The 11936-nt window shown below is 32.2% G+C and overlaps 1 protein-coding gene across 1 annotated transcript; it reads right to left on the bottom strand.

The window, feature by feature from the left end:
- Nucleotides 1-841: 841 nt before the first annotated feature.
- Nucleotides 842-3660, bottom strand: LOC132717358 (uncharacterized). Its single transcript, XM_060700811.1, has 2 exons — nt 3534-3660; nt 842-3253 (listed from the first exon to the last, which is right to left on the bottom strand). The coding sequence occupies exon 2, from the start codon at nt 3106-3108 to the stop codon at nt 1273-1275; it is 1836 nt and encodes a 611-aa protein (XP_060556794.1). The 5' UTR covers nt 3109-3253; nt 3534-3660; the 3' UTR covers nt 842-1272.
- Nucleotides 3661-11936: the final 8276 nt, after the last annotated feature.

The following is an 11936-nucleotide window of genomic DNA, read 5'->3' as shown; positions in this document are numbered from 1 at the left end:
CACTGTACATGTATATTAAAGTGTTGTTTGACAACTGTAAAATTATATTTGAAGATACACGTTTCATCCTTTCGGGGTGATAATCGTTTTAATAATTTTTATGTTTAAGATTGAATTCTGCTTAAGTCCTTGCTATAGAAAATCTGTGAAAGGAGAGATCCTTCGAGATCCTTCGAGAAGAATGAAAACAAAGGAAATGATTGACAATTGCAGACTCTGTTCATATAATGTAGTGTGTATTGTCTATCATGCCCCCCCCCTTGCACCGGCTGACGCGATATATGCAATCCTCAACACTAAAAGTATTGGAATCAATGATGCCTAAGGAGCAAGGAGTATTACAACACTGAGATGGAGCACAAGGCAACTTAGATTCATGAGAAATGTTTCACTCATAAACAGAGGCTGCAGGGGTTGTAGAAAGTAGCTTTCATTCACATATTTTGTCTATCAAAATGTTCAATCAAACCAAGCCTGCAACATTATAATAATTATGCCGTTTTTTCATAACCTTTAAGGTTTCTTTTTTTTTAAAACTGTTTCAATCAAATGGCTCTGCGGTTTTTACTTACTAATGTTAATAATATTGCTTCATTACTATAAAGGGACCGCTCCTTTCGGATTTTTTGAAGTATTTATTTTAAAGATGAGAGAAAAGGCATAGAAGTTTTTGTTCAACACGATTGTCCGCTCGTACTAGAAATTTGACTAATTGGATGTTTCAATGTCCAGAGTTAAAGTTGATTTCAGATCGTAGTATAAAGTATATATATTTATGTAGTATACTTTTTTCGCATCAGATACATAAAAACGTAAATTAAATAAAAAATGAAAATATCCATGCCCATGACATTAGTTTTATTCAACTGAAATTCGTCATGACAAATTTGATAGAAAGTTTTATAAAATATTGATAATAAACGCTAGGAATCTAGATATAAATATAAAGAGCATAAATTCCATAACATATCTGAAAGAAATTTTTAGCATTAAATCCCTTAAAATACTACAAGAATAAATATAGGAATTGTACTATAGATGCACAGTTAAAACTCAAAAGGATGCCTGACACTAATAATAAATATAAAGACTGGATTTCCAAATGTGACAAAATACATTTAAAAAGGAAATATTTTTTACAAATTTCACAACATGTCTACGAACTTAAGCAAACATCAACATTTAGAGTGAAACAAATGAAAAAAACAGCAAAGTAATAAGAAATTACGTTGTTGGTTAACAAAGACAACAATTAAACCTGATTTTTTCATACTAAGATTTGATGAGAAGACTAATGTCAGGACTCTGTGTGTTATGTTTAGATATACACTGTCTATAAAAAGCAAAGTAGTGGCCTCGTAGGTCATTCCAGTCGCCACCAATTTTCATCGGAACTCCTCCATCTGCGACGATATGGTCCACGTCATTATTGTCGTTAGCGACAAACATAGAACGGAATGTGAAAAAAGGATGTAGGCTTGCGTCTTTCACTAAATGAGTCGCGGTCACGTGCAGCTGTGTTTCTGTCATTGTCGTCTGCATATTTATTGATACGACATTGCTGTCCGTGAAGAAAATTGTCATGTGTAACGAATCTGGGTCAATATCAAGGTGTGATATAGGTGAATAAGGTCGGTTCGAAAGTGGGTCAGTTTGACCAATAATCACTGATGATCCAAAGGGTATCCAGTCAAGTCCATGTGGAGTAGTGGGAAGAAGACGAATGTTTGCGTCTTGATATAAAACAAAAACTTGGGAAAATCCGTTCACTGTCCAGGGCACTCTCCGATATATTCTTAAATAATCAATGTTACTAAACGTAGTCGGTACACCTTTGACAGTTGCGCACATGGTTTCGTTGATGCGCCACCACATATCGACATCCACGCCTTCAATCACCGTCGCTCCATCCTTGTACAACGTCGTGCTTTGATCGTTCCGCATCGGTCTTTTGAACATGAAAATGTCTCCTATTGTTATATTGCCGTTAGAGTTCGGGTCACCATAAACCTCTATCCGTATTTTATTTCCCTTCCCCTCTCTGAATGTGAAATCAGGCGTGACAAATTTGATGCTGCTCTCTGATATTTTAACAGTCTTGTCTTGTTTTGGAGACCAAATATTATACCTGTTGTAGTATTGAAACTGAAATGAAAGAGAACCATCATATCTAATATTTTGTAGATTAAAATGCGCGCCAATTTCAGAATCTGTTGATCCAGTACTAGGACCTTCTAGCTCAAAGTCCACTTCAATAAGAATAACTTTTCTCGTGCCCAATAGTCCTGGGGAAACATTGTAAATACGCAGTGAAGATGATTTAGTATGTAGGCTATGTTCACTATTGAGAGTGATGTTTTTATACTTCCAAAAAGCATCATACATCTGACAATTTGTCCAGTCAGCTCCTCTATTGTTTTGGAACGAGTTATATTTCGGTAAACTTGCAGTAACTACAAAACTTAGTGATGAAGAGCTCTCATAAAACACTGGAATGTTGATATTATCCTCTTCAGCACACTTAGTGGGTACGCTTCTTTGTACAGCTCTTGCATACCCCGCCGACGGCGAAACTGATGGTGTAAAATGTGGATAAGTAGCGTCCTCAAAACAGAACGATTTACAACTTAACGAATCAATCGTCTGCGAATAATTAACACTAACTTTTATATAATCAATTTCAACACCATGTTGGTCAGATTGTATAACTTTTATCGTCAACATATGATGACCTTCTGTTATAGTAGATACCATACTCTGATGTGGTTTGAACATGTCCCACCCTAACCCACCATCAGATAATGCCACTGTTCTAAACTCATCGATTACTACTTTATCTAAACTGACGCTTATCATATCCGAAGGTCCGTCATTCGAGTATTCTATTTCATTAACTGTAAATTTAGTACCAGATATAAAGCATAGTTCAGTTTGAAGTATGTTTCCAGTGTAAAGATGAACAGCTTTGTATCCTGAAGCATGTTGTCTATGATTAACTTCAGACACATCTCCAATCATGTCTTCTGCTTGTATTACAATCTCCGATCCGTCAGCAGACGACAATATAGCTAAACCAAAGACGAATGTTATATAATTCATCATCATCATCCTCACGTAAAATAAGTTTACAAAGCTAACGTTGTATTTATATAAAAGCTAGATGAGTCAGTCGATAAGATAATTTGATGGATGACGTTTTCAACTTGGAGATATACGTATGTTTCTCGCGTGCACACCTATATCCGTCAACATACTGCAACATTTTTAAAAAGAAAAAATACATTATTTGTTGTTATGTATTACATGTACATGTTATACACGAAAAATGTCAATTTAATTCGTTAATTTTAATGACTTGGTCTTATACTATTAATAGATAACAAATATAATAACCTATGTACAATTACACTTTAATTTCACATTTAGGGAGTTCAAAGTAGAAAAAGGTTAACGATACGCTTTTCTCAATGTTGTTTCATAATTAAAGATTACAAAAATGCATGTATATCTGGTCAAAAAGGTAAGATATTTACCACTATTCATCCATCACAAGCAAAATTACATTGATCAACTCGTGTTATAGTCATTAATAGTCATTAACTTTTATATTGTTGAAAAACTATTTTACCGTCTGTTTATCAATTTTAGCGGCACGTCACACTCTTGGACGCTGACTTTCTGGCTATTTTGGTATCGTATCATTTCAAATATATAGAAAGAAGAAATAAATCATTACATGAAACTGTTAAATATCAGAAGTCAGTTATTATTGTCACATCTTCCATTGTTTGTTGCTGATGTTTTGAACTATGCTAAACAAATAAACTTTAAAAAGCTCACAAGGTTATCGGATTAGAACATGATAAAAAAGTTTGAAGGGCAAAACATTTTTTTTATAAAAGTTCAAGCTCTCAAAAGAAGATAAACAACATTGCTTGTAGCAGTGAAAGGTTAGAAAAGAAAAAAGAAATAATAAGTAACTGATTTAATGGTGATATTTTTGTTTACATATAAAGAATTATATCACCTATTCAAAATTTATATAAGTTATAAAGATTTCTGACAGGTTATATGGCCCTATAAAAACGGTTGTTAAACATAAACCGATACATTGCAAACAGCCGTTTATAAACGGTCATATAACCTGTCAGGAATATTTATAACGAACTTATAACACAGTTTTGAGAAAAAAAGTGAGATTTCTAAGAAAATTGACAGCAGCCGTGTATATTATTAGTTATAAAGATTGTTGACAGGTTATATGGCCCAATATAAACGGCTATTTGTAAATATAACCCGAGCCGCTAGGCGAGGGTTATATTACAAACAGCCGTTCATATACGGCCATATAACCTGTCAACAATCTTTATAACGAATTTATAATGCAGCAAGCATCATCTTTTAAAGAAAAATGTAAGATTTCTTCACGAGTCGACAGCAGCCGAGTATATAAACTATATAAACGTCACGATTATCCAATGAAAAGTGACGTTACAGACGTGCAGTATTATAAATAACATTATAATACTGCACGTTTGTAACGTCGCTTTTCATTGGATAATCGCGACGTTTATATAGTTTATTTACACGGCTTCTGTCGATTCATTAAGAAATCTTACTGTTTTCTCTAAAAAATGATGCGTGCTGTATTATAAATTCGTAATAAAGATTGTTGACAGGATATATGGCCGTATATAAACGGCTGTTTGCGATATAACCATCGCCTTGCGGCTCGGGTTATATTTACAAACAGCCGTTTATATACGGCCATATAACCTGTCGACAATCTTTATAACTAATAATATAACCGTCACGATTATTCAATGAAAAGTGACGTTACATAAGTGCAGTATTATAGTATAAGTGATAAAGATTTATTTCATTATTTCTTACTACATGTAGTTATTTCATTAGAGCGGTTTGGAATGAAGTTCTATTTTGAAATACAACAGTCAATAGGTTAGACATATCTTCAAAATAAAGAACATGTAAAATAAAATAAATGCGTCAAATAATTACACGGCAAAGTATCAAAACAATATGTTTAATACTTTAGTCAATCCTCGATTTGTACGTTTTGAAGTGTTATCTGGCATAAGTTACAGTCGTAAAGTCCATATCAATGCTACAGATATATTTTTTTCACGCTAATGATGATTTTCTAATTGTTTGTGTTTAACGTCGCACCTATGATTAATTTTTATTATTATCAACACCATCATTTTTATTATTATTATTATTATTATTATTATTATTATTATTATTATTATTATTATTATTATTATTAACTATTTTCCATCAAAGCTAAATATAATATAGACTGGTCTACAATAGGCTCATTTCCATAAGTATTTAAACTAGTGCTGAAAACAATAGAAAAGTGTCATTTGGATATTGTTATAAAATGTCTCTTGAAAAATATGTTGATAGGATTTTAAGTGATAAATTATAAACATTTATGTGACAAAAAATAATATTTTCTTTTAGAACAATTTATTATCTGCTATATATAATTAATAAGATCATGTATCTCACATTTACCAATAGCATCCATACATAATACTTTTGTGGATTGTTGTCGCGTTATCAGCATAATTATTTATGGTATTACAGACCTTCCATTATGAACCAATTAACTTTAAATCTATATATTAGTGATTATTTGTATATATCTTAATTCATTTTTTTCCCAATTGGTCAAGATATTTTAATTTCTGATGGTTTATTCTATTTTAAACAGTGAGTGAAGATGAGCAGTTACTTTCAAATGGCATGTTACATGCAGATACTGAAAATGTAAGTTTTATAAACAATGGTTTGTAAATTATTTTTACCTTTAAGATATTTTGTTAGCAGTATATTAAGTTGAATGTATATCTTGTTTTACAACAAACAGCAAAAGTTTTAAATAATTATTTTGAGCATTTTGCCATGTCGTTGTTGAACTATACATGTAAATGGTGAAAGGTTAATCCAACATGAATGCTTTTATCACTTTATCTTAATTTACAGCAACACAGTTTCTGAAATTGAATATATTTGTCACTTTAAAGATAAAAATGCCTTATTCTTCCAAAACAAAATCGACACCATGAACCTTACACTAATTTTCGAAACGTTTTTAAATCACGCGAGATTGTGTCCTTAATAATGGGGAGATTGTGATTTAATTAATCAATTAACTAGGCGTATTTCTTTAATAAGAGCATGTTTTCAAATAGATGAAACGTTATTTTTTGTCACGAGACAAATTTAAAGCAATTAAACCAATATTTTTAGCGGTTTTTTATTGTTTTAAATGTTTGATGGTTTTAAGATGGGGATGCCCACTCCTGTCAATATCATTCATTATCCGTAAGATGGTGATCTGTGTTATATGTGATATTAACAAAATTGTACTTTTAAAAAGAAAGTATGTTCATAAATGAATTAACAACTTTACATGCGAAATTAAAATATTTCTTTTTTCTAGGGAAACGTGTCGAAACATCATAAGGAAAATTTAAAAGGGCATTGGATAGACCATCGTGATAATGAATTAATGTATATGGTACTCTAGCGATTTGTCTGGACATTTTGCTAAAAAGTGCTAATTTGGCTGGCGTCTGCTTGACTTAAATTTCGCAAAATTTGCCGACCATTTCCTCTATATTTTCCAGATTTATTTTTCTTCTTCTACTGGTTGAACATACAAACCCTAGCTCTAACATCGGCGTTCTTACATTCAAGTTTTATGTTATTGAATTAACAAACATTTATTTCTGAACTAAGGGGTCGCTTTGGAATAGCTTATTCAAATACATTTATACACTTCTTGATTCATAATGACTTTTTTCGATAAAAAATAGGGCATTTTCGAAAAATAAAAAAGCATTTTCGTCAATTTCTTTATGCGACCATAACTTTATCTGGCGCGTTTCACCAGATATCGTATGCATATAACCTTTGCAGGAAAAGTCGTCTTGAATCACTCATTGTATATTTATCTTTGAAACTAATATTTTATTACAGCTACTGGTATGTATATAATGACAAGTATTTTTTTATTTATTTCTTAAGTATTATTATTTTTGTATTAATCATTTTATAGTGAGGGACGAATATTCTTTCACAGTTAAGTCAAAAGTAAGTTTAAACGTTATATAGAAAAGAAAATAATTGTTGTAGAGGTGTGTAACACTATATATTTTTATTTTCCACATAATAATATTTTTAGTCACATAGTGTACTCTCCAGACTAATACCTCTTGTATGTTTTTTTCGCCGCTTACATTAACGTGTACTATTGCTTCCACATTTTATAATAGTCTTGTAAATAAAAGTACCAGAATGTTATGTTCCAAAACAATCGGAACAAATCGGCTATTGGTCCTTATCCGAAGACTGGCGGAAATGACCGAAATGTCGCAATTGGTTCCAATACAGAGCATTCAAGCACATGTATTTCTTGTAGTCGCCTGATAAACGTCAGAAGTCTTATGAAATCAATATTATAGCTCGTAGATCTAGAGCAGCATGTATATGTTTATCTGAAACATGGCTGGATGATCAGTTCCTGATTCTGAAATTTATATTGAAAATTATTGTGTACAACGAAAAGATCGCAACAGGCATGGTGGTGGCGTATGTATTTACACAAGGAAAGATTTGTCGTTCAACAACCGGAGTGATCTATCTCATGCAGAACTTGAAGCAACCTGGATTGAACTGATTTTACCTAAATCAAAACCTATTTTATGTGGCGTAATATACAGACCTCCTTCACAGCAAACATTTTATTCTATTTTAGACTCAGTGTGCTCTATTAATAATGACTTTTTAGAATATGAAACATTATTACTAGGTGATTTTAATACAGATGTGTCTAGTGACAAGTCTTGTCCTCTTTTCAAGTGTTTTAAATCATGTATTCATATGTTTCATTTTAATCAGTTAATAAGTGAACCTACACGAATTTGTTCTAAAGTTCAACAACTATTGATTTAATTTTAGTATCTGACCATGATAAAATTTCTCAATCAGGTGTTATAAATACTTAATTTAGTGATCATAACATGATTTACTGTACAAGGAAACTCTCTTATCTTTTATTGGTTCTCACAATAATGTTACTCTAAGATCTTTAAAAAAGTATGATAAGGAAGACTTTTAAGCTAGTCTATTATCTACTGATTGGAATCCGGTATTACTGAGTGATAATGTGAATGAATCATGGGACATGTTTAAAGAAATATTCTTATCTGTAATAAACAATATTGCTCCAGTTAAACAAACTAGGTTGAAACAAAGAACAAAACCTTGGATTGACTCTGATATACTTTAGGCTATCAGTGATAGAGATACAGGTTTTAAAATTTATAAAAGTAACAGAACATTGAATAATTTTAATTTGTTTTAACGTCTCAGAAATAAGGTGCAGTATTTAGTTCACTCTGCAAAATCAAGTTATTTTACTATTCAACTTGAGGAGAACAAAAATGATTCTAAATCTTTATGGAAATCTCTCAAAAATCTTGGGCTGCCATCTAAGAAAGGATCTTCTTTATCTAGTTCTAATATTTGTTTAAAAATTGATGAAAAGGTTTGTTTTGATTGCTGAGACTTTTAACAATTTCTATACAACTGTTGCTTGTAAACTTGTTGAAAAACTTCCTAAATGTGAAAACAGATTTGGTCAAGTTTTTGTAAACTCATTTTATGCTGAAAGAGGTGTTTATCCTAATAGTTTTTTTTCTTTTTCTCTTTTGTGTGAAAGCAAAGTTTTTAAATACTTAAATTCATTAAGTGCTAGCAAAGCTACTTGCTTAGATGATTTACCTTCCCGTTTTGTCAGGGATAGGTCACCTATAACTGCAGGTCCTATAACCCACATTGTCAACTTGTCTCTTGTCCAAGGTGTAGTTCCTGATGATCTTAAGACTGCTAGAGTTGTCACCCTTTTTTTAAAAGAATGATAAACTTTCTGTTGGTAACTACATGCCTGTGTCAATTTTAAATGTAGTCTCCAAGATACTTGAAAAGGCAGTTTATGACCAAGTTGAAACATATTTTAAAGAAAATAAGCTGTTGTATAAATTCCAATCTGGTTTTAGAAATGGTTTCTCCACTGATAATTCTCATTTACATGACAGACTACATTAGGCATGAAATTGATAAGGGTAATGTGGTAGGTACGGCTCTGTTAGACTTACAGAAAGCCTTTGACACTGTTGACCATTCCATTCTCTTAATGAAGCTTCAATCGTCTGGTCTTGGTGATGACATCATAAGGTGGTTTAGGTCATATCTTTCTGAGAGACAACAGCATGTTGATGTGTCAGGTAGTTTTTCTTCTACTTCAAGTATAGCATGTGGTGTTCCCCAGGGTTCAATCCTTGGGCCCCTCCTCTTTAATTTACGTCAATGACATGTCAGCGGTAGTGAAAAATAGACGACTATTGTTATATGCTGATGACTCTGGAATACTTGTTTCTGGAAAAAGTTTATCTGAGGTGGAAATTTCTGTATCTGAAGATTTGTCCTCAGTAAGTCAATGGTTAATTGATAATAAGCTATCGTTGCACTTAGGTAAAACTGAGTCCATGGTATTTGGGTCTAAACAAAAACTCAGGTCACATTCCAAATTAAACATAAATTGTAACGGCACTGCAATAGAAGCGTCCACATCCATCAAAAATCTTGGGGTAACTATTGATCAGTACCTGTCCTTTGGTTCCATGGCAGACTCAGTTATTCAGAAGGCTAACGCAAGGTTAAAGTTCCTTTACCGTAAGAAAGATTTCCTTAGCATACCAAAAAACTGCTTCAGTGTCACTTTGACTATGCCTGATTTTAATATTTATTATGATTGAATTATAGGGAAATGAAGCTGAGATGTTACGTGAAGAATGTGAACAAATTAATAAGAGAATTTCAAATTAAAACAAACGTTGATGAGAACGGAAGAAAAACTACGACTCATTGAAATGAGAGGTTTGTTATTTGACATGTTTTTGCATGTGATGTAGACGAAAGAAAAGTATAGTTATAGTAACAATATCTGCTGTAAGCAATAAATGACATAACACTTTCAACGTTTTGACTTCTTTAAGGATGTTGGCCTTGACAAAGTTGATTAATACTAAACAAATAAATTTTTCGAAATTGGTTTTTACACTGATTAGTTAAGTGTATACGAATTTGTTTTAGTTTGATTGTGTTAGAAGCTATATAAGTTTATTGAAACATTTTTGAATTTGTTCCTAGTCCTTAACAATGAGTGTAAAGTTTTTTGCTCAAGGAAACAAAGGTCTGCTACTGACGGAGTTTGAACTCACATGGTCAGCAATCCTTAGATTGATAGTCCGATGCGTTAACCATCCGATTATATTTAGACTGTCAAAAGAAATCCAAATATATTGTTCGAGAGTCTTTTAAAAAAACTAGCATCTACCCTTTCATAAATGTATTACAGGTGGAATGAAGCGTTCTTGCAGTAAAGACAGAATCGCCTCCAGTAAAGCAGCCTCGTCTCAAACCAGTCTAGACGTAGATTTTGCTAAAGTATTACGAGATTTCTTCCAGGAAATGAAAGATATACAAAATGGTTTGAAAGACATGCGAGATTTTGGTTTGAAACTCTTTTCCTCTTTTTTCTGAAAATATCTTGATTTGGATTAAGTACATTTGTAATGGCAGTTCGTATACAACTGAAATATGTTTTATTGTCGTTAATTTGTTTTTCAAATCAGACGAACAGCCACTTTCCCAATGAATAGTTATTATAAAGTTATAATTTCGAAAGGTTTCCTAGCTTTACTTAGGATGAGTCGCAAGACTGGTCAGTCCGCTGACAATTCATTGTGCCATTTTGAAGCATATTGTCAATGTGTCCACGGAGTCTTGCTGCTGCAAGTGAAGTACATGTACGGTGTAACACTTTGTACTTACGATATATTTTACCAAGTGTAGACCATTATCTTTATAACTGAAAATGTGTTTAAAAAATCCGCCAAAGAACGACAACTCAGATAGCACTTGTATAGTATTTAATAAGTAAATGTACACTTATTTACTCTACCAAATGTCGCTCTTTCAACCAAAATCACATAATCAATGTATTGTATGTTATTTGTTTTGATTTTTAGAGCATATATGGGGGAACATTGCAAACGTTCTTGATATCTAAATCGTATATATATTAATATTTAAGGTGTGTAAGCATGGTGTTGTCTTCGCCAAGTAAGGGGTCAATTTTATATATATTTGTTTGATGTTTTCATATGATAGTAGATTACAATATAATATAAGTATGCTGAATGCGAGTATACATTAATAAAAAAAACTTAAGTGAAAGTATTGAAATTTAAATATAGAAAAAATCAACGTACATTTTGTATTCAAAGTCAAACAAATAAATTAGTTCTATGAAATGGCATTACAGTGTATTACCTCTTTATGTGAATAGAAAATACAAAATATTAATTATTGGTGCTTGTTTTTCACTGTACATGTACATCAAAGTGTTGTTTGACAACTGTAAAAATATATTTGCTGATACATGTGCACACGTTTCATCCTTTCGGGTGATAATCGTTTTAATAATTTTCATGTTGAAGATTAAATACTGCCTAAGTCCTTGCTATAGAAAATCTGTGAAAGGAGAGATCCTTCGAGAAGAACGAAAACGAAGGAAGTGATTGATTTACAATTGCAGACTCTGTTCATATAATGTAGTGTGTATTGTCAATCGTGCCCCCCCCCCTTGCACCGGCTGACGCGATATATGCAATCCTCAACACTAAAAGAAATAGAATCAATGATGCCGAAGGAGCAGAAAAGTATAACGACACTGAGATGGAGCACAAGGCAACTTAGATCCATGAGAAATGTTTCACTCATAAACAGATGCTGTAGGGGGTTGTAGAAAATAGCTTTCATTTACATATTCTGTCTAT

This window comes from Ruditapes philippinarum, unplaced genomic scaffold, assembly GCF_026571515.1.
Source record: "Ruditapes philippinarum isolate M1 unplaced genomic scaffold, ASM2657151v2 ctg3355_1_1_1_1, whole genome shotgun sequence".
NCBI classification, from domain to species: Eukaryota; Metazoa; Mollusca; class Bivalvia; order Venerida; family Veneridae; genus Ruditapes; species Ruditapes philippinarum.
The sequence above is the reverse complement of the archived record's forward strand: the minus strand, read 5'-3'. Positions and strand labels throughout refer to the sequence as shown.

Excerpts from the sequence above, each read along its gene's own strand:
- LOC132717358 (XM_060700811.1), bottom strand. The coding sequence starts at position 3,108 with ATGATGATGATGAATTATATAACATTCGTCTTTGGTTTAGCTATATTG.